General features: G+C 42.7%; 1 protein-coding gene across 1 annotated transcript; it reads right to left on the reverse strand.

The window, feature by feature from the left end:
* Positions 1-13: 13 nt before the first annotated feature.
* Positions 14-22,395, reverse strand: LOC133514984 (apoptosis regulator BAX-like). Its single transcript, XM_061847152.1, has 6 exons — positions 22,120-22,395; positions 21,874-21,904; positions 18,539-18,703; positions 18,300-18,438; positions 15,608-15,712; positions 14-291 (listed from the first exon to the last, which is right to left on the reverse strand). Exons 1-6 carry the CDS (start codon positions 22,145-22,147, stop codon positions 151-153), a joined length of 609 nt encoding a protein of 202 aa, XP_061703136.1. The 5' UTR covers positions 22,148-22,395; the 3' UTR covers positions 14-150.
* Between the last annotated feature and the right edge of the window lie 2,171 nt (positions 22,396-24,566).

Raw genomic sequence — 24,566 nt, forward strand, 5'->3', positions numbered from 1 at the left:
CTCAATAGAAGCATGAAAATACCAAAGTACTATATTTAACATAGTGGAACCAAAATATTTTTAAATTGACACATAAAATCCTCAAAAAACAAACGAAGTACAATTGTGGTAACTGGTTAACTGGGTAATTAACATGTTGTATGTGAGTCTTTAGCAGCATCTGGTCAGTTTCCAGGTAATCAAACTTCCTAGAGCCAAGCCAGCACAGAAGATGATGATGAGGATATAGTTTTGGGAGTCCAATCCCACAGTCTGCATGGAGGTTGTTGCCAGCTCAGAGAAACTGCTGATCTGTTGGAAAAAAAAAAAAAACTTTAACAACATGACAGATATTGAACACCACATTAGCAAGAGCAAGGTGGATGAGAAAGAACAGAGTGACAGATGCAATCATGTCATTCCGAATGTATCAGGTTTGTCTGAGAATATCAAAAGGATTCCATCACGACTTACTGATGGACGTCAACCCTGGCAACTGGACTTTTCACCGATTTTATTTCCCTGGTTGGATTGGCCAATAATTGGCATTTTTTGCTGATTGGCTGATTGGTGTTTGATGTGTAATTTGCCAATCTGATTAGTGATGTCATTGATCGGCATTGAAGACATTTACTCTGCGCTGCCGTCATACATAGTACATCTAATCGAAAAACAAATTTATTTTTATATAGTAGCATTCATGTAGTCTTTTGAGATTGCTATGTAAATATCTGGCACTCAATAAAAAAAATAAGTCTGCTTCATGGGAGAGAGATGACAGCTGAGAGACCACACAATGCATGTACCAGATCACAAGACAAATTTGCACTTTCACGATTGAAAGATGTCAAACTACTGTAATAAAATCTTGTACTCCAATACCATTGTGTGTTTTTGTTTTTTTTTTTTTTTTTTTTTTTTTACAATCAGTGGGTTTTTATCTGGTCAACTGAAATGCGACTGTCGCCACTCATTACAATGAGAATGAAAACACAAGTGGATCACGCTAAAGGTATTATAAGGAGAAAATGGGGGGAAAAATATTTGTTGGTGGTGCTCAGGAAAGGAAATGACTTTCGTGTAAGCAACTTTTAATGTGATACGGCTTGCAAAAAGAAAAGGTCAATGAACTGTCTGCCGTTGCAGGAGGGCGGCAGGAACTACCGGAAACATTATTTGTGTTTGTTGTCTGAATGTTGTTTACATACTTGGCCATTAAAGCTGATCCTGATTCTAAAGCAGAAAACAAAACATTATGAAGCCTAGCAAGCTATTCCTAGCACTCTTGCGAGTGATTGTATGTAAACGTCCTGCCACTCTGTCGAGTCACGCTCTAAAGTTTCAGTGTGCAGAACTAATTTAATTACAGTAAGTTACCATCCATTACTTATGTCTTGTAATAATGATTTCACCTGGCTAGAATCCATCACAGGTGTCAAACTAACAGCCTGGGGGCCGATCTGGACCACCACATGACTTTATGTGGCCCATGAAGGGAAATTATGTCCGCTTCCATCTTCTTCTTCGTTTCCTTTTGGCTTGTCCTGTTAGGGGTCACCACAGCGTGTCATCTTTTTCCATCTAAGCCCATCTCCTGCATCTTCTTCTCTAACCCCAACTGCCCTCATGTCTTCCCTCACCACATCCATAAACCTTCTCTTTGCTCTTCCTCTCGCTCTTTTGCCGGGCAGCTCCATCCTCAGCACCCTTCTACCAATATACTCACTCTCTCGCCTCTGAACATGTCCAAACCATCAAAGTCTGCTCTCTCTCACCGTGTCTCCAAAACATCCAACTTTGGCTGTCCCTCTCATGGGCTCATTTTTAATCCTCTCCAACCTGTTCACACCAAGCGAGAACCTCAGCATCTTCATTTCTGCTACCTCAAGTTCTGCTTCCTGTTGTTTCTTCAGGGCCACCGTCTCAAACCCATACATCATGGCTGGCCTCACCACTGTTTTATAAAGCGGATACTCTTCTGTCACATAACACACCAGACACCTTCCGCCAGCTGTTCCAACCTGCTTGGACCCCTTTCTTCACTTCCTTACCACACTCACCATTGCTCTGGATTTTTGACCCTAAATATTTGAAGTCCTCCACTCTACTACAAATATATCTCTCTCGCCTCTGAACATGTCCAAACCATCGAAGTCTGCGCTCTCGAATCTTGTCTCCAAAACATCCAACTTTGGCTCTCCCTCTAATGAGCTCATTTATAATCCTATCCAACCTGCTCATTCCGAGCGAGAACCTCAAAATCTTCATTTCTGCTACCTCCAGTTCTGCTTCCTGTTGTTTCTTCAGTGCCACCGTCTCGAATCCGTACATCATGGCCGGCATCACCGCTGTTTTGTAAACTTTGGCCTTCATCCTAGCAGAGACTCTTCTGTCACATAACACACCAGACACCTTCCGCCAGTTGTTCCAACCTGCTTGGACCCGTTTCTTCACTACTTTACCACACTCACCATTGCTCTGGATTTTTGACCCTAAATATTTGAAGTCCTCCACCCTTCGCTATCTCTTCTCCCTGGAGCCCCACTCATCCCCCTCCACCTTTCTCATTCACGCACATATATTCTGTTTTACTTCGGCTAATCTCCATTCCTCTATCATCTGCGAACATCATGGTCCAAGGGGAATCCAGTCTAACCTTGTCTGTGAGCCTATCCATTACTATCGCAAACAGGAAGGGGCTCAGCGCGGAACCCTGATGCTGTTCTCCTGCCCTCATACATGTCCTGTAGTATTCTAACATATTTCTCCGCCTCACCAGACTTGCGCATTCAGCACCACAGTTCTTCTCTTGGTACTCTGTCATAGGCTTTCTCTAGATCCACAAAGACACAATGTAGCTCCTTCTGACCTTCTCTGTACTTTTCCACTCGCATCCTCAAGGCAAATATTGCATTTGTGGTACTCTTTCTAGGCATGAAACCATACTGTTGCTCGCAGATACTTACTTCTGTCCTGAATCTAGCCTCCACTACTCTTTCCCAAAACTTCATTGTGTGGCTCATCAACTTTATTCCTCTATAATTCCTACAGCTCTGAACATCGGCTTTGTTCTTAAAAATGGGAACTAGTACACTTTTCCTCCATTCTTCAGGCATCTTTTCGCCCGCTAGTATTCTGTTGAATAAGTTGGTCAAAAACTCCTCAGCAATCTCTCCAAATTGCTTCCATACCTCCACCGGTATGTCATCAGGACCAACTGCCTTTCCATATTTCATCCTTTGTAGCGCCTTTCTAACTTCCCCCTTACTAATCATTGCCACTTCTTGGTCCTTCACACTTGCCTCTTCAACTCTTCCTTCTCTCTCATTTTCTTCATTCATCAACTTCTCAAAGTATTCTTTCCATCTATTTAGCACACAACTGGCACCTGTCAACACATTTCCAACTCCATCCTTAATCACCCTTACCTGCTGCACATCCTTCCCATCTCTATCCCTCTGTCTGGCCAACCTGTAGAGATCCTTTTCTCCTTCTTTCCTGTCCAACCCGGTGTACATGTCTTTATATACCTCTTGTTTAACCTTTGCCACCTCTATCTTTGCCCTCCGTCACATCTCGATGTACTCCTTTTGCCTCTCCTCAGTCCTCTCTGTGTCCCACTTCTTCTTTGGTCATCTCTTTCCTAGTATGACTCCCTGTATTTTGGCGTTCCACCACCAAGTCTTCTGCTCCTCTTTCCTACCAGAAGACATACTGAGTACTCTCCTGCCTGTCGCTCTGATTACCTTGGCTGTCGTAGTCCAGTCTTCCGGGAGCTTCTGCTGTCCATCGAGAGCCTGTCTTACCTCTGTCCGAAAGGCCGCAAAACATTCTTCCTTTCTCAGCTTCCACCACACGGTTCTCTGCTCTACCTTTGTCTTCTTAATCTTCCTACCCACCACCAGAGTCATCCTACACACCACCAGCCTATGCTGTCGAGCTACACTCTCCTCTACCACTACTTTACAGTCAGTAATCTCCTTACATCGTCTGCACAAAATATAATCCATCTGCGTGCTTCTACCTACGCGCTTGTAGATCACAATATGCTCCTCCCTCTTCTGGAAATAAGTGTTCACTACAGCCATCTCCATCCTTTTTGCAAAGTCCACCACCATCTGTCCCTCAAAGTTCCTTTCCTGGATGCCATACTTACTCATCACTTCTTCATCGCCCGTTTCCTTTACCAATATGTCCATTACAATCCGCACTAATCACCACCCTCTCTCTCTCTCTCTGGGATGTTCAGGACTACTTCATCTAGTTCCTTTCAGAATTTCTCTTTCAACTTAAATCACATCCTACCTGTGGGGCATAGCCGCTAACCACATTATACATAACACCCTCAATTTCAAATTTTAGTCTCATTACTCGATCTGATACTCTTTTCACCTCCAAGACATTCTTAGCCAGGTCTTCCTTTAAAATAACCCCTACTCCATTTCTCTTCCCATCTACTCCGTGGTAGAATAATTTAAACCCTGCTCCTAAACATCTAGCCTTACTACCTTTCCACCTGCTCTCTTGGATGCACAGTATATTAACCTTTCTCCTAATCATCTTGTCAACCAACTCCTGAGCTTTTACTGTCATAGTCCCAACATTCAAAGTCCCTACACTCGGTTGTAGGCTCTGTGCATTCCTCTTTTTCTTCTGACGACGGATCCGGTTTCCTCCTCTTCTTTGTCTTCGACCCACAGTAGCTGAATTTCCACCGACGCCCTGGAGGTTAGCAGTACCGACGGCGGGCGTTGTTAACCCGGGCACGACCGATCCGGTATGGGATTCTTTAGATGAGCACTCATATTTGTTTGGACCAGTTTTTACACCGGATGCCCTTCCTGACGCAACCCTCTGCATTTATCCGGGCTTGGGAGCGGCCTACAGATTGCACTGGTTTGTGCTCCCATAGGGCTGCATTCCATGATTCTTGTTAAAATCTGTAAAATTTCAAATTGGCATATAAATGACCATGTTGAGATACTGCAAGCATTTTTGTGTTACCAAACATCAACAATTGTTGAAAAAAACATTACCCTAGATTTCCATCCATCCATCCATCAATTTTCTTAGCTACTTATCCTCACAAGGGTTGTGAGAGAGCTGGAGCCTATCTGTGCTGTCAAAAAGCAGGAGGCACGGTACACCCTGAACTGGTTTCCAACCACTTGCAGGGTACATAGAGACAAACACCCACATTCACAATCACACCTCGGGGCAATTTAGAGTGTCCAATTAATGTTGTATGTTTTTGGAATGTTAAAGGAAACCTGAGTGGCCAGAGAAAACCCACTCAGGCACGGGGAGAACATGCAAACGCCACACAGGGAGGGCCGAGATTGAACTCAGGCCCTCAGAACTGATTATACTCTCCTCAGCACCTCTATTTATTTAGTTTTGAGACGCCCCTTATTTACATAGATGTTACAATAAGGAGACGACAAGCAAAACAGTTTGAAACAAGGTGTACATGTTTGTTCATGTGCGTGTGCGTATGTGTGAGATTGCTGAATACATATGTGGTCATCATTTCTTTAGCAGGCAGCAGTTCTAACAGTTCTGATGATTAGATGTTTTTGTTCTTGCTATCTCCTGCTAGGAGGCTGCCACGTTATCTAGGGCAGAGCAAAGCATTTCTTTATTGGAAGCAGATGAATGATAATTATGATCACAATTATTCCTACAGAGGCCAACGCTTTAAAGCTGCTCCACTGTGCCTACCCGAGAATTCTGATTCCAAAAGTAGTTTATAAATTTCCTGTGGAAATATGAAGAGGTGATTAAAGATTTTTTTGGTTTCAGAGTCATAACCGCCCTTTCAGGGAAATGGGAAAAAAGAAGATAAACTAATTGCTATATGTACTTACTGGCATCTAATAGAAGAACATTAATTTGTTCTGTCACTGTAGGAGCCTAAATATAATTTCTGTTCTTCAAATATTTTTAGTCAAAATAATTTGTGCCTAGTTTTGGTGAAATTATTTCAGCTAAGTTTTAATTATGTAGTTAGTATCGAGTATGTGCAAATTTTTTATTACATGTATGCTGTGGATGATGAGTAAATTGCAGTCTGTGGTATTTAAAATGAGGATTTGAGGTTTGCTCCATTGTTAATATGTTGGGATGACATAATAAACCGGAAGAAGAACAAAGGTTACATGGACAGTGGAAATATGGACGGTTGGGCCAGAGAAGACACCCAAGCAGGGTGCCTTTTTGTGCCTCCTGCTGCGTGCCGACCAAGACGCCGCCATCGTCCATCCACACCTCGCCGGGATCAACCAAGCCAGCGGAACCGGAGCTGATGGCGAAACTTCCAGCCCAGGGGGAGAAGGGACCCGCAACTCCCGAGGTGCACCGACTCAAGGATCACAAGGTCTTCTATGGCAAAATGCTGGCGGAAATAGAGCAGCAGAGTGCCGAACTTAAGGCCCTCACAGACCAGGTTCAGCGGGAATTAGATAACCAGCTGAACCAGCTACACCTACATCGCGGTTGCTACAGACTCGCTGCTGACCCACGCGCATGTCGCGGTAGCAACCAACCCGCTACCGAGGCAGACTCACGTCGCGGTGGCAACCGACCCGCTACCGAGCCAGGTCCACGTTGCAGTGGTGACCGACCCAATGCTGAGCCAAGTCCACGCCGTGGTAGCCACAGACTCGCTGCAGACTCAAGCTCATGTCCCGGTGGCGACAGACCTCCTGGTGAAACACGCTCACGTTGCAGTGGCGACCGACCCACTGCCGCGCCTTGTCCACGTCATGGTCGCAACAGACTTGCTGCCAGGGTACACCCACGTCGCGGTGGTGACAGACTTCTGGGTGAGCGTCCAAGTAAAATAGCGGACTAGGCGAACAAAGACAAGGCTACCATAGCCTCTCCAGGGTTTGTTTTCCAAAAAAGTAAAACACAGAAGCGCTCTGCATAGGGCTCATGTGCAGACGATGGAGAGGATTCTGATAAAAACGAGACAAACTAATTTCCTCCAGTGAAAACGGAGAGGACTTTATCATTCCCGTCACGCCCTTCTGTTCCCAAGATCAATGTATTCATGCCCCCCAGTTTCTGCCAGTCTCCCACCGGGATCTCTGACTCTCAGCCAGACGAGAAGCCAGTCGGGTTCCGACTAAAACCACTGACTCTCATTCATGGGCAAGCGCCCAGTTCAGGTGTGCCAAGTCAGAAACCGAAAGAGTAACAACGCAGGATTCTGTGGCCTGCAGCTCATCAGGCGCCACCCTCCAAATCCCACGCTACTGTTCAGGCAGCGGCGGCGATGACTCTGCATCCGCCTCCCGCTCCTCTCCAGGCGGCGGCGAAGGCTCGTCGGCCACCTCATGTTCCTGTCTCGGCGGCGGCAGCGAAGGCTCGTCGCCCGCCGCACTTTTCCTGTCCAGGCAGCAGCGATCCTCAGCCGCCCCTTGACCAAGCATCGACAGGGACCAATCCCCGGCCGCCTCATGATCAAAACTCAGTGGCGACCGATTCCCGGCTGCCTCGCGACCAAGCCTCAGCAGCAACTGGTACCCGGGCGACTCCCAAACTAGCCTCTGTGGCGGAAGATCCACGGCCGCCTCACGATCGAGCCTCGGTGGCGACCGATCCCTGGCTGCCTCACAATCACGTCCTGGGGAGGTCTTCATCCGGAGCAGTCGCCTCCTCCCATCTGGTTCCTGCTTCGCCTTTGTGTTCCTCCTCGACGATGTCCACCCTGACTTGCTCGGCCGGTCGCCTCGCTTTGGGTGGCATGGACGGCAACCAGACAGATTGGGGTTGGGGGGTTTGTGTCCTTCCCCGGGCCCCATTCCACCCTCCCCTGGTGATGTTTTTTGCTGTTTTTTTGGTTTTTGTTACATCTGGGATCCACGCCTTCAGGGGAGGCTTCTGTCATGAGCAAGGCTTGGTCACATCTCTCAACACATTTGTGTGACTGAATATCTTGCAAAGAAAGACAAGGCATTATTATTCCCTGATCTCAAGATTACAATATTAAACGGTGATCCTTTTGAATATAAATCCTTTATTAAACCACTGGAACATGGAGTAGAAGTCCGAACTAATGATCGTGACCGACTACAGTTTCTTCTGCAATACACAAGTGGACCACCACACGACAGTCAAAAGCTGCTTGCACACGACCTAGAGTTGGAACTTCATGATTCTGTTTTTTGGACAGATAGCACAGCTCTGCATAAGTACTTGAACAGCAAAAGCCCAAGATTCAAATCTTTTGTGGCCAACAGAATTGCCAGAATTTTAGAGCACTCTAAAATGTCACAGTGGAGGTACATGAATGGCACTCTTAATACTGCAGACTATGTCTCCAGAGGGCAAACAGTGGAGGCCTTCTTGAAGTGCCTAACTTAGTTTACAGGACCAAGTTTTTTGCTCTGTGCTCCTGATCAATGGCCTAAAAATCCAGACTCAGAAATGGTGCATGATGACATAGAACTCAAAAGAACAGCTCCGGGGTATGTGGCTCAAACACAGGTACATCAAGGAGCTACGGATCAGTTAATGAGCCACTATTTAGTTTAGACAGGATTAAAATGTGCTGTCGCTTGGTTTCTCAGGCTTAAAAAACTGCTGTCAAAACAAAGGACAAGGAACCAAACACAGCAAATAATGAAGACAGACAACATGAGTTTGGAACAGCTTCCAAAGGAGCCCGCTTAACTTGTGAGGATTTCATGAAGCTGAAATAGAGATTTTAAAGTACTACCAAAAGCAATTTTTTGCAGAGGATATTTCAGCAATCGAGAAGCATAAGAGAGTCATAAGAGGAAGTTAGCTGTACAAGTTGTGTCCAGTAGTGCAAAATGGAGTCATGACGGTAGACGGAAGGCTAGGCCGAGCTGCAATGCCCTTAGATTTGAAGCAACACACCAGTTTGCCAAAGAGTTCGCACATTACAGAACTTGCATTGAGAAACGTCCATGATACTGTGCCTCATGCTGGACGGAATCATATGTTGGCTAAACTACGTGAGAAATTCTGGATATCTGGGGCTAATAGGGCCATCAGAAAATTCTTGTCCAAATGCACCATTTGTAAACGGCTTAATGGAAAACCTGGAAAACAATTTATGGCTGATTTACCTAAATGCGGGGTTTTACCTGATGATCCCCCATTCACAAGATTTGGAGATGACTATTTTGGCCAATTCATGATAAAAAGAGGAAGAGGTCAAATCAAGAGGTATGGTGTGATCTTTACATGCCTTGCAATATGAGCTATGCATTTAGAGCTTGCATCTTCACTCGACACTGTTGCTTGAATACAGTCAGGAAATTTATCGCCAGAAGAGGACAAGTCAAAAAAATGTATTCTGATAATGGGACTAACTTCAAGTCTGCTGAGAATGAATTGAAGAAAGCAATCAAAGAATGGAACATCAGCAAGCTCAAAAACGATTTGCAACAAAGGGACATTCAATGTAATTTCCATTCTCCCGCAGGTTCACACCATGGAGGAAGTTGGGCGTGACTCATCCGTTCAATTAGAAAGATTCTAAATGTAACAGCGAGAGAACAGTTGTTGGAAGAGGATGTTCTTCACACCTTGTTCTGTGAGGCTGAAGCTTTAATAAATAGCAGGCCCATCTTCCTATCTCAACGATTTGGAGGCCTTGACACCTAATCATTTGCTGTTGCTCAAGGTTAAGCCAGAGTTGCCGCCAGGAGTATTGTGTAAAGACGATAAGTATGCGAACTGCAGATGGAAGCAAGTACAGTATCTGGCTGACATCTTCTGGCAATGTTCGTGTAAGGAATACCTCACACATTTTCAAGAACGTCAATGATGGTCTACGCCTGGAAGTAATCTTTGTGTTGGCGATGTGGTGCTCTTTGTGGATGATACATTACCCAGAAATTCCTGGCCACTTGGAAGAATTGTGGCAACTTATCCTGATAAGAACAGGTTTGTTCGTCAAGTGAAAGTCAAGATGAAGACTAATGAGCTTTGTCGGCCAGTAATGAAGATATGTCCTCTTCAAGAGACTGAAAGTAATTGTATATAGTTTAAGCTTGTTTTTTTTTGTCTTTTTGTGTCCACAGGGCCAAGAAACCTTTTGAATATCTGAACTCTGACGTTTATGTATATACTTATAGAGTTGTGTGGAAGTAATTGTATCAAGAAGATTCATAGCAATTAGGGGCCGGTAATGTAAGTCTAAATATAATTTTTGTTCTTCAAATATTTTCAGTCAAAATAATTAGTGTCTAGTTTCGGTGAAATAATTTCAGCCAAGTTTTAATTATGTAGTATTGAGTATTCACAAATTGTTTATTATATGTATGTTGTGGATGATGAGTATATTGCATTCTGTGGTATTTAAAATGAGGATTTGAGGTTTGCAACATTGCTGATACGTTGGGATGACGTAATGAACCAGAAGAAGAACGAAGGTTACATGGACAGTGGAAATATGGACGGTTGGGCAAAATAGTTTTTTTTGACCATCATCATCATCATCAGCCAATGCTCATCATTTTATTTTTCTGTTTGTTCATTGACTTGGATTTGCTGTGCCCATTCGATATGGAAACAATTTTATTTACTTTATTTTTGTTTGAATTTGAGTAAACCGTTTTCTTTGAACAAACCACCTGCATCATGGATGACTTTTTTCCCGTTTTTGTGCAAGTAAAGAAGGAATGATGCGTCAAGGTTAGGCCATTTGCAAAACTACATTTACTATGTACTGGCATAAATAGATGACCAAAGATACATTTATTGTAAATACAGTCTATATATTTTTAACAATTTAGTACACAAGTATATACCGTAAATGAACATGTCATTTACAATAGACACATTGCTCCATCTTGTAATCGGATTGGTGATCAGTTTTTTTTTTTAAACTATTGGTAATTGGCCCCAAAAATCCTGATCGTGTAAAGCCTATTGGGAAAACCCTAAACTAAAGGGAGGTAGAGCCTGAAGACCAGACACCCCATACCCAGAAAAGCTATCTAGTGTATGCTGCTAAGTGCAGTGAGGAGTACACAGATACATACAGTACATTGGGCAAACCAAGCAACTACTGAGCAGACGCATGTCATAAGACAGACATGCAAACTCCTCAGGTTAAGACACAGCTGTCTACCTGCACCTCAAAGAAAGATGTTACTGTTTTAAGAACAATGTATACTCAGGACAGAGAAGACATGGTTTGAAAGAGGAGTGTGAGAGTCCGTCTGCGAAGCCTCTTCGAGAAGGGGACTTACGACACCACTTATCTCGCACTTACAATGCAGTCCTTCTGGCCATTCCAAAGAAACTCAATAAGTATACCTCGAACAAATAAACACAAAAACATGGCTTCCTTGGCCAAAGCCCCAATACCACTTTACACTTGAATGGAATATTAATCAGGGAGTTTCCACCTAATGACTTGTTGTTGCACAATGGAGGCCTTGACACCTAATCATTTGACGGGGATACCAATGAGTTCTTTTTTCTTTTTTTTAAATCCCAAAAGAAGGATAACATTTGTGATTTTGGGGCATGCCTCCAACATGGAGAATAAATAGTTGAATTTCCCAGAACAACATAGGCTGAGCCTTGTTGCATTAAAATAATAAAGCGTACACTGATGACAGGCAAAACTTCTTCTAAGATGACTAGAACAGTTCAGTTCCGATCATTTGCAGAATGAGAATGAAGATAGGTAAATAGGGAAATAAAAACAGACAAATTCATCAAAAAGTGAAACCTGAAAGAGGTTTTTTTTAGTGAGGTTGCTGAGAAATACGAACAAGGTTTTGGCAGTTGAGAACAATTTTAAAATTTGTGTGTTTTTATTATTTCTTGTTGACAAAGTTCTTGGACTGTGTGAGTATGCACAGTTTTAGAGATCCCTTATTGGTTGTGGGTGTTAAGCAGCAAAATGTACATTTACAGCAACTCAATTTACAAACAGTTAGAGCAAAACATTAAACTGTACAACTCTACTTTACAGTTTTGGATACAAGGAGGACAAACAGTGAGCCTGTACACTGGTGTGTTAGTGTCAAATGTAATATCCATCAATCCATTTTCTTAGCCGCTTAGGAAGGATTGCGGGAGGGATGGAGCCTATCCCAGCTGTCAACGGGCAGGAGGCAAGGTACACCCTGAACTGGTTTCCAGCCAAATCGCAGGGCACATAGAGACAAACAGCCGCACTCTCAATCACACCTAAGGGCAATTTAGAGAGTCCAATTAATGTTGCATGTTTTTGGGATGTGGGAGGAAACCGGAGTGCTCAGAGAAAACCAACGCAGCCATGGGGAGAACATGCAAACTCCTCACAGGGAGGGCCTGGATTGAACATGGGTCCTCAGAACTGTGAGGCCAATGCTTTCCAGCTGCTCCACTGTGCCACCAATGTATCATTGGTACAAATGTTTGTAGAGTTTCTCAAAAAATGCAAAGAAATAGTCAAATTTACACCTATACACTACTACTACTTTATAATGCAGCCCTATGGAGACACAAGCAAGTGCAATCTGTCGGCCAGTCCCAAACCCAGATAAATGCACAGGGTTGCGTCAAGAAGGGCATCCGGCGTAAAACTGTGCTAAACAAATATGAACGTTCATCTAAAGAATCCCATTATGGATCGGTCGTGGCCCGGGTTAATAACGTCTGCCACCGGTACCGCTAACCTGGAGGGCATCGGTGGAAATTCAGATACTGTGGGTCGAAGACAAAGAAGACGAGAACAGCGGATTTGTCGGCAGAAGAAGAGGAATGGACAGAACCTACAACTGAGTGTAGGGACTTTGAATGTTGGGACTATGACGGGAAAAGGTCAAGACTTGGTTGACATGATGATTCTGAGAAAGGTTGATATATTGTGCATCCAAGAAAGCAGGTGAAAAGGTGACAAGGCAAGAAGTTTATGAGCAGGGTTTAAATTATTTTACCATGGAGTAGCTGGGAAGAGAAATGGAATAGCATTTATTTTAAAGGAAAAGCTGGCGAAGAATGTCTTGGAGGTGAAAAGAGTATCAGATCGAGTGATGAGGCTAAAATTTGAAATTGTGGGTGTTATTTCTAATGTGATTACAAACTGCATGTAGTGAAAATATGCAGGTACACACACTGGATAACTTCTTTAGAGCATGAAAAGCTCTGCTTGTGAGGGATAGCATGCGAGCGCACATCACGCCACAGTTCAAAAATAAATTTGTGACCAAAAAGTTTAATTTTGGTCTCATCTGACCACAAAACCTTCTCCATTACTCCCCTGTATCATCCAAATGGTCATTGGCAAACTTAAGATGGGCCTTGACATGTGCTGGTTTAAGCAGGGGAACCTTCCGTGCCATGCATGATTTCAAACCATGACGTCTTAGTGTATTACCAACAGTCACCTTGGAAACAGTGGTCTCAGCTCTTTTCAGGTCATTGAACAAGTCCCGTCGTGTCGTCCTGGGCTGATTCCTCAGCTTTCTAAGGATCATTGAGACCCCAAGAGGTGATATCTTGGATGGGGCTCCACCCCGATTGAGATTGACCGTCATGTTTAGCTTCTTCCATTTTCTAATGATTGCTCCAACTCTGGACCTTTTTTGTTATGTTATGTTACAAGTTTGAGTCTCATTGATCGTATGGGGTGGACAGGTGTCTTAATGCAGCAAACGACCTCACCCAGGTGCATCTGATTCAGGATAATACATGGAGTGGAGATGGACTTTTAAAGGACGACTAACATGTCTTTGAGGGTCAGAATTCTACATGATAGGTGTTCAAATACTTATTTGCAGCTGTATCACACAAACCGTTGAAAAAAAAAATCATACAATGTGATTTTTGGATTTTTCTTTTTAGATTATCCCTCTCACAATGAACATGCACCTATGATGAAAATTTCAGACCCTTCCATGATTTCTAAGTGGGAGAACCTGCAATATAGCAGGGTGTTCAAATACTTATTTTCTTCACTGTAGTTACCACTAAAGTTGTGCTGTTCTCCTCACGTAGCAGTCCAACCTTTCAAAATCTGTTGATCATAGATTCTTTCACGCTGGTAAATGCACTGGCAGACCTCAGAAAAGGATAATCTTCGCATGCAGACAGTTTTTGTGAAAGATTTGTTTTGGCTACAAAAACTTTGCTATACCTCCAGGAATCACATCTGGAATTGAGTTTGAACTCTTCAGGGGCGTTTTCACAGAATCTGTTAAATGGGCTTTCATACCGTCTGAAACAAGCAATACTTTTGTCTGTTAAAAAAATCCTCCCGGACGCCTCATTGACGATTCGTTAACCCCAAGCTTACGTGCAGCAGATTGATTTCCCTCCTGGTTGGATAGATTGATGGCATTCAATTTAAAAGCTGCATTGTACGCTTTTGTTCATGAACTTTCCATCACAAGTGTGTGAAAACTAAACTTATCTAAGTTTGTGCAAACTTATCTAAGTTTGTGCGTGTCGTGCAGCGTTTTTCTTTGAGTGAGCAAAAATAGCATTGTCGTGTTCTACACGCTAGAGGCTTCTGTGCATACCCAAATCGTAGTGCATTATGGAAAACGGTCATATTTTAAGGATTATATGTGTTTTTGTTGTATATTTAAACAAGTTGTGCCCCCGATAGACGGTGCAAAAAAAAATCTAGATTTTTGCCGCATCGTTACATACACAACAGGGTTCAGAGTTTGGGCAAAAAGTAGTGGCTTATAGTGCAGAAAATACGGTATGTGGTCCCTTATTTTATTGAGAAATGTATTTCATTCAAGACATTTTTCCAGCAAATCTGTACAAACTGCTACTAAAACACACTCCAAAATAATGGCCTACTTTAACATGTTAAATGAGCACAGTAACATTGGGCATCAAAAAATGTTTAGTGTTTCATATGCTAAGATTTTAAAGTACTCATAAAGCTATAGAATGTTAAATAAATTTAAAAGTAAAGGTATTTACCTACCACTCAACATGATTTTCAACCTTTCTGGATGTATTCATTTTATAATCTAGGAGAGTTTCTGATTTTAACTAATGGGATATTTAATACATTAAATAATTCTAGAACATGAAGCAAAATGCAAAGCAAATTGCACATTCCCAATATTAATCAGCAGTGTAGAGTATTTACCTTGTGAATGAAAGGTTTCTGTGACCATTAGATAGATAGATAGATAGATAGATAGATAGATAGATAGATAGATAGATAGATAGATAGATAGATAGATAGATAGATAGATAGATAGATAGAAGATAGATAGATAGATAGATAGATAGATAGATAGATAGATAGATAGATAGATAGATAGATAGATAGATGATAGATAGATAGATAGATAGATAGATAGATAGATAGATAGTAGATAGATAGATAGATAGATAGATAGATAGATAGATAGAAGATAGATAGATAGATAGATAGATAGATAGATAGATGATAGATAGATAGATAGATAGATAGATAGATAGATAGATAGATAGATAGATAGATAGTAGATAGATAGATAGATAGATAGATAGATAGATAGAGATAGATAGATAGTAGATAGATAGATAGATAGATAGATAGATAGATAGATAGATAGATTAGATAGATAGATAGATAGATAGATAGATAGATAGATAGATAGATAGATAGATAGATAGATAGGATACAGTGTCAACACACCCATCCACCATGTTCCCGAATCCAGCTCAGTAGATTTTTCCGGAAGAAATCTACAGTCCAAATCAGGATCTCCCTCACTGACTGTGGCAGATGAGCCTCCACCATCTGGTGGACACAGAGATGAACAAGCACACAAATTATACTTGTTACCCAATTTCAACTGTGCTGTTTACAAACAATATTTTTGCCTTTCAAACAAAGATCAACATCAAATATGTGGTTTTATTTTAAATCTCTACGCTTTTAAAGATCAACGAAATAGTTTTGTAAGGTCAGCAACAGTTTACAATTCTTAACATTTTTATTGATTTTGTTGGGAGGAGACGGCATGGTGGAGCAGCTGGAAAGCGTTGGCCTCACAGTTCTGAGGACCTGGGTTCAATCCCAGCCCTCCTTGTGTGGAGTTTCCATGTTCTTCCCGTGCCTACATGGGTTTTCCTCGGGCACTCCGGTTTCCTCCCACATCCCAAAAACATGAAACATTAATTGGAGACTCTAAATTGACCCTAGGTGTGATTGTGAGTGTGGCTATTTGTCTCTATGTGTCCTACGATTAGCTGGAATCCAGTTCAGGGTGTACCCTACCTCATGCCTGTTGAGAGCTGGGATAGGGTCCAGCACTCCCGTGACCCTTGTGAGGATAAGTGGCTAAGATCATGGCTCGATGGATGAATGTTGTGAGGAAACCCCCAGGCGGCTGCCTTTAGAATGCCTCAAGATCCCCCAGGGAAACCTGGATGTAGTGGCTGGGAGAGGGAAGCTTGGGCGTCCCTGCTAAAGATACTGGACCCGACCTGACCTCAGAAAAGCAGTAGAAAATTAGATGGATGGATGGATGGATGGATGCACAGATGGATAGATGCATTGGTTGGGATGTAGTGTGGGAGTAAAGACGGGAATAGTGCAATATTATAGTTGAAATACTAAACCATCAGCTATGCTGTCAGGCAGATGAGTAGTCAGGTCACCTCGTTTGGGCACAGGGATAGGCCATAGTCAGACCATATCCAATGTGTATTACCTTTGGGGTGATTTTTTAATTGAGCAAAACCTGGGATGGTGTAATTCAAAGTAGGATGTACGCAAAGCTTCTTATTGAGGGGGTCTTTGGCTTTGTCATTTCCTTAAATGGAAAGTCTATTTGATGAATCAAGGCCAAACTAATACTGGGCGAGGTTTCTGGTGGCGATATTCACTTTAGCAATGCAGAGAACTCCAACAAAAGCATCTTCGTTAAAGGTCAAGTGTCATCCCTATAAACATTCTAAAATAGATATTGCAATGAAAAATACATATAACATTATTCACTTCAATGTCTATACGAAAAAAATAAATGTGAGCGGAGATCGTGTCATCCATGCGCAAAGTTGCAGAAGTGTCATATTTTGACATCCAAGTGCTTGCCATATTGGCTGCATCCTCTGTCTGTGACGTTACCCGGACATTCGCCAATGAAAACACGCTGTGCACCCTACTATGGGAAACGAACACGCCCGTTCTGACACGGACACCACATAACCGAGTGAAGTTACCGGGGCAATACTACACTATTGTTTCGAACCATATTCAGATGATATGCGATCACGGCCAAAACGCCTCCCCATCTGATCCACTTCCGCGGCGGAGATGAGCCATCACGGCTCATCGCAGCCGGCCGATGTGGCTCATTTTCGGCCCTGAGGTGGCTTATCACGGAACCGAGCCGTGGTAATTCATGGAGTTGTTCATAGCCGCTGCAGTGCGATGAAAACACCGTCAAGCTTTACTGCGTTGTTGTCGCACGCGGCTGAGTGAGGCATTGTCGGCGGCAAGCCCGACGAGCAGCCTTTGCCGAAGCCGTGACCGGTGAACGCGGCGCCTCAGCCGGTGTGGCTCATTTTCAGTGCCGTGGTGGCTTATAATGGAGCTGAGCTGTGCTGCTTTAGGGGGTTTTTCATAGCCGCCGCAGTACGCGATGAACAACACCGTCGAACCGGGGCGCTTTAGGGCGTTGTCGTCACACGCAGCTGAGTGAGGCATTGATGCTGCGTTCTTCAGAGCCCCCGCCGTCTGTGAGCCCGAAGCGCAGCCTTTGCTGGCGAAGGAAGGCAGCAGCCTGACGCTGTCCGACGTGCACATTGACACATTTCGTACGCGGATCTTTTGTTACGTTATGAGAGACCGACTACGTGGTCCGCCCCAAACAATTATTTTTTTTTTAGTAGCTGTATACACACCTACCTGTCATTTGGAACCCACAAAGCTCTCGTCCTCTGCACCTGTGAAATCCATTTTTCACGACGAACCGGGCCTCTTGCAAACTTATGAAGGGGAAATCTATTCTTCCGAGTGTTGCAGCAATGTCCAGCTATGTAACGAGCCGGCATTTTGGCGAACACGAAGGAACAACGAGCTACCTTCCCAGAGGTTAAACTAAAGGAAACAAACAAGTCCACTTAGGGACGCTTCTGTCTTTTACGTCACTTCCTGCTTCTTCTCGAAAACAAATCCCTCTAGAGGATTTTCATGCCGGGAGTTACAAAAAGCTGTATACGTCAAATCAAGTTTTGTAGTGAAAAAACGCATTGGCCCATATTGGCTGCCGTTTTTTCATTAACTATATACTAAAAATCATTCTTTTCGTGACAGTAGCCCTTTAAACAAGAGATGGTAAAACTATGGTGGATTTGAGGTGAAAAAAATGTAGACCCACCTTCACTGCTAGTTTCCCTGCAACATAGAAGAGCACAGCTATTCTCTCCCAGGTGATGCCATGTTCAAAAACTTTGTCAGCCACTGCCTTGAATTTGTCCCACTTGGATCCTTCCACACAAGCCACACCATCAATTGCACTGTTGCAGATGGAAAGGGAAAGAGGTGATAATCTAAAAAAAATACAATGTTCAATTCTATTGGCATGAGCCCCACTGCATGAAAAGAGAACAAACTTACTCTTGGAACTCCTTATCATCTTTGACCCGGTCACCAATAATTCGGATCATTTTGCCCAACTGGGTCACAATTTTCTGTTCCTCACTACTATTTACTTTCACAGTCAGTGGAGTGAGAGGAGGGATGTCGTCTGAGGGCACATCCCTTAGCTCTTCTTCTATGATCCTGGAGAAAGAACATGATTAGAGTGGTGAGTATTCTAACCACTGAATGAGTCACCATCACTGGATAGTTTGCAATCTCCACTACATGAATTACAATTTGACAAGATGGTTAGGGTTAGAGACTTTAATCTAGCATGCTGACATAGTGCATTCTTGAAAGACTAAATTTGTCTTGTAGTCTGATCCAAACATTTTGTGTCTGTCTCAGACGTGTTGTGTCCCATGCCTCTGGTGTTTTTATCTTATAAATTTATTAGCCGCTGGCACCAAATTTGTACCAACTTTCTGTAATTAAATTACTTGATTGTAATGAAATTATGTCACACAAACACCTTGGTTCGACAGAATGCCTGCATGTTTTTTTTTTTTGTTAAACAACCGTTCTAGCGGTTACATGTTTTATTGCTAGCTTACAAGCAGTACATTATTGTATTAAAAGTACCTGAACATACCTCAAACAGGCCTTAAACGAACATTCTCTTCCGAGCACCGGTGACCACCAAGACAGATTTTATCCCATTTTGTTCCCATAAACAGATCGATCTACTGTCGTTGTCTTCATCATTAGTGTAACGAGTGTATCCCATTTGAGTTGAAAAGATGAAGCCCAGTGATCATTAAAAAAACAGGATGTGATACCGGGGGGGAAAAAAAAAATTCAGTACTCAGACATAGTGCATTCATGAAAGATGAAGTCTGTACTCTAATTTGATCCAAGCATTACATGTTGTCTGTCCCACACCATCAACATGTTTTGTTTTAAATCGTGAAATAAATGTTCATAATTATTGGGGGTCAGATATTTACAATAGTGCTTCAAAAGACACGCAACAAGGCTAAAAATCAACCCAGTTTGGGATTGAAGAATACTGTAAAGGTTAACAACAAAGAGTAAATATATTTTGGGGAGACGATCAGTGACATCACTGATGGGATTGGTGAATTATGAGAAAGCCATCAGCATAATAAGCATAAAGTGGTAAACATCAGCAAATACCAATCAGAATGGTGAAATGTCGAATGTGTGTGTGCTTATATGTATGTATATACATACAGTGGGTATGAAAAGTATTCAGATCCCCCTAAATTTTTTTGTTATATTGCAACCATTTGATAAAATCTAAGTTCATTTTTCCCTTATAAAGCGCCACTGACACAAAAATCAAAGCTTAAAATAGGTATTCCTATAAAAACTACAATAACTATTAATCACTTTGATGATAATAACAGTCGGGAAAAGTGAGATGGGAGTGGTTTATAAAAGTGCAAAGTTGCGTCAGTCTGACTGGATACAATGTGCAATGTCAGTCTTCTTTTTCTTTCGGCTTGTCCCGTTAGGGGTCGCCACAGCGTGTCATCTTTTTGCATCTAAGCCTATCTCATGCATCCTCCTCTCTAACACCCATTGACCTCATGTCTCCTCACAACATCCATCAATCTTTTCTCTGGTCTTCCTCTCGCTCTTTTGCCTGGCAGCTCCATCCTCAGCACCCATCTACCAACATACTCACTCTCTCGCCTCTGAACATGTCCAAACCATTGAAGTCTGCTCTCTCACCGTGTCTCCAAAACATCCAACTTTGGCTGTCCCTCTCATGGGCTTATTTTTAATACTCTCCAACCTGTTCACACCAAGCGAGAACCTCTGCATCTTCATTTCTGCTACCTCAAGTTCTGCTTCCTGTTGTTTCTTCAGGGCCACCGTCTCAAACCCATACATCATGGCTGGCCTCACCACTGTTTTATAAACTTTCCCCTTCATTATGGCAGATACTCTTACTGATTGTATGGAGTGGACAGGTGTCTTTATGCAACTAATGACCTCACACAGGTGCATCTGATTCAGGATAATACATGGAGTGGAGGTGGACTTTTAAAGGCAGACTAACATGTCTTTGAGGGTCAGAATTCTATCTGATAGACAGGTGTTCAAATATGGCTGGCTGAGAATGTCTTGGAGGTGAAAAGCGTATCAAATCGAGGGTATTGTGTATAATGTGAAAAAAAGGGATACAGGTTGGCCAGACAGAGGAAAAGAGATGGGAAGGATGTGCAGCAAGTAAAGGTGATTAAGGATAGCGATGGAAATATGTTGACTGGTGCCAGTAGTGTACTAAGTAGATGGAAAGAGTACTTAGTTAGTTAATGAATGAAGAAAATGGGAGAGAAGGTAGAGTAGAAGAGGCAAGCGTGAATGACCGGGAAGTGGCTTTGATTAGTAAGGGAGACGTTAGAAAGGCACTGAACAGAGTGGAAAAATGGAAAGACAGTTAGTCCCAATGACATACCAGTGGTGGTATTGAAGCAATTTGGTGAGGTGGCTGTGGAGCTTTTGACCAATTTATTCAGTAGAATTCTAGTGGGAGAGAAGATGCCAGAAGAATGGAGGAAAAGTGTACTCATCCCCATTTTTAAGAACAAAGGCGATGTTCAGAACTGTGGAAACTACAGAGGAATAAAGATGATGAGCCACACAATGAAGTTATGGGAAAAGTAGTGGAGGCTAGACTTAGGACAGAAGTAAGTATCTGCGAGCAACAGTATGGTTTCATGCCTAGAAAGACGACCACAGATGCACTATTTGCCTTGAGGATGCTCGTGGAAAAGTACAGAGAAGGTCGGAAGGAGCTACATTGTGTTTTTGTAGACCTAGAGAAAGCCTATGACAGAGTACATTCGAGGGACACCCAAAGTCGGATGTTTTGGAGACAAGATGAGAGAGAGCAGAGTTCGATGGTTTGGACATGTTCAGACGCAAGAGAATGAGTATATTGGTAGAAGGGTGCTGAGGATGGAGCTGCCAGGCAAAAGAGTGAGAGGAAGACTAAAGAAAAGTTGATGGATGTTGTGAGGGAGGACATGAGGACAGTGGGTGTTCGAGAGGAGAATTCACGAGATAGGCATAGATGGAAAAAGATGGCACGTTGTGGCCGAAAGAAGAATAAGAAGTTCAAACACACACCTTCATTTAATCTACATAACAATATAAATGTTTCTCTTTTCGCTTTTGTTTGTTATTGTTACCTTTCCATGCACTTTCATAATTTGGAGGTGAAGCTGAGTTAAGTGTGAAAATATAATGATTTCAGCACAATCAACATGCATGTACAGTACTGTTCGGGAAAACATGTCTAAAAATAAATACAATGAACGCAGAAGAGGGAAACTTACTCTTTTATGAGGGCTTCTCCGATTCTTTCATCTGTGGAGGAATACAACACACTTAAGTGGGCAGTGGTGAGTAAACATTTTTAAAAAGGTGGCATTTTTATGTGCCATATTCTTTGGCGGTGTTTTATTATTTTATGTTTCCAGTATCCCACTGTTATTCTAGTTGGATTGTTGACGCACTACGAGTAATCAAACTTTAGAGAATACATAAACATTCGACAGTTTCTGATTCAATACACACCTTACCTGAACTGCCATTTCCTCCGCACGCCATCTTATTAAAATTAAATTTTTGAAAGAAAGTAAATTATGTTCAGACGAAGTCACGTTACTTCGCACACTCACACCAAAAAAAAGACGTCAGATCCGTTGCTGATCGTGAAACGAACTACGCCTCCTGAATTGGTTCGAGCATGGAACTCAGTTACACAAAACTTGGTGAGAAGAGAAGTCCCCAACTTCTCGGTATCTTCCTTTGTGGTTGGGATATACAGTAAATGGTTGACGAATAAACTCACAACCTCTACTGCCATCTTTAGGACTGAAGTACCCACTGCAATAAGAACTGTCTCTCTCCGGTTTGTTTTTTTTTTGGGGGGGGGGGTGTTTTGTTTTGCTTATTCTTAACCACATTACACTTGTTTTCCGGGTTCAGCATGCATGAAAGTATTTTAAAAAATTAGACTTTGTGGACATAGTAACTTGTGGAAATCATTGGTGTCCTGATTCAAACTGATTTTAAGCTCTCGTAATAGTGATTCCTAAATATAATTTAAAATACCAAAAAAACAGTATCTCCTAATGTGGTATATTAATGGCTTTTTTTGTCTTCTTTCTCCCGTCTACTGACAACTTACAGAACTATCAAGGGTGGCGGGGGGTAGTGTTTTAAAGAAGCATGATATATTTCATGTCTTCCATGTAATTGTTAAAACATTTTGTTTTTATCACAGAGATATTTCAAATTGTAGTAGTTAAGCTCTGTAGTTGTGTCTCCCAACATAAACACAACCTTATTAAACTGGGAGTCATCGAGAGGTAGAGAAAGCATCATGACACCAAAAATGAATAGCCCATAATAGCCTCCCATTTTTTTCATTGTTTCATCGGAATGTGACATGCAAACCACCACAATCCTCTTATTCATAATATCTGTAAAGACGCTGATGTCAAAGTTTTCATTTTTTAAAAATTATAAAGTTGTTGTTGTTCGGTTATCATTGTAGCTAACACAGCAAGCACGTAGGTGTAGACTTCTATCCATCCATTCATCTTCTTCACCGCTTATCCTCACAAGTGTCACAGGAGTGCTGGAGTCGATCCCAGCTGTCATCAGGGAGGAGGCAGGGTACACCGTGAACTGGTTGCCAGCCAATCACAGGGCAGGGTAGGGGGAAATTTTTAAGGAGAGGACAAAGGAACTCGAAGAACATTTGGGCTTTGGAAGGCAACAGACGATCGGACTGGTTGTTTTCAGCTGTGACACATCTTAATAAAAAATTAGCCCAAACTTCAGTATCTGAGAGTGCTTCCTCCAATTGTTGCCCAGACTCGGGGAAAACACACTTCAGTAGACAGTAACAAATGTAACAGCATGTATCAGGTGTGTATGATTTGATGGAAATACAGATTGATGTCAAGTTACATATATTGTGTTCACATTTAACGGAAAGGGTCCACCTGTGGTGCTACGGTGGCGCAGCTGCAAAGCATTGGCCTCACAATTCTGAGGACCAGGGTTCAATCTCGGCCCTGCCTGTGTGGAGTTTGCATGTTCTCCCTGTGCCTGTGTGGGTTTTCTCCGGGCACTCCAGTTTCCTCCCTCATCCTAAAAACATCCATTAATTGTACACTCTAAATTGCCCTGGTGGCGCAGCTGTAAAGCGTTGGGCTGACAGTTCAGAGGTCCAGGGTTCGATCCCGGTCCCGCCTGTGTGGAGTTTGCATATTCTCCCCGTGCCTGCGTGGGTTTTCTCCGGCACTCTGGTTTCCTCCCACTTCACAAAAACATGCAACATTAATTAGTCACTCAAAATTGCCTCTAGGTGTGATTGTGGGTGCAACTGTTGTCTGTCTCCATGTGCCCTGCGATTGGCTGGCAACTAGTTCAGTGTGTACCCCCGCCTCCTGCCCGTTGACAGCTGGGATAGGGTCTGGCACTCACGCAACCCTTGTGAGAATAAGCGGCTAAGAAAAAGGATGGACGGTCCACCTGTTAATATGTATTGTACTATTGATTTGTTCAAAGTTTATTGTTAAAAGTCTACCAACATCCCCATATACATTTTAAAATAGATATTGTTATGAAAACTACTTATAATATTAGTCACTTCAATGACTATACGAAAAACCGGAGAGGATTTCATTCATGCGCAAAGTTGCGGAAGTCTTACTCGATATCCCAGTGGCAGTCATATGGCCTGCAACGCCATTTACAGGTGTCACACTGGGACAATTGCCATTGAGAAGACCCTGGTATGGGAGACGAACAACAGAGATTTTCGGATTTTTCCGACGCCACTTCTGACACAGAAGCTCTTTTCGAAGAAGAGAACATCTCACAATTGGTCTTGGAGCCTATCCCATCTGACACTGGTCAAGAGTATTAGGTATACCCTGAGCTGGTTTCCAGTCAATCTCAGGGCACAATGAAACAAACGACCCTTTGCACTCAGATTCACACCTTGGCCAAT

The sequence above is a fragment of the Syngnathoides biaculeatus genome, chromosome 16 (genome assembly GCF_019802595.1).
Source record: "Syngnathoides biaculeatus isolate LvHL_M chromosome 16, ASM1980259v1, whole genome shotgun sequence".
Classification (NCBI taxonomy): domain Eukaryota; kingdom Metazoa; phylum Chordata; class Actinopteri; order Syngnathiformes; family Syngnathidae; genus Syngnathoides; species Syngnathoides biaculeatus.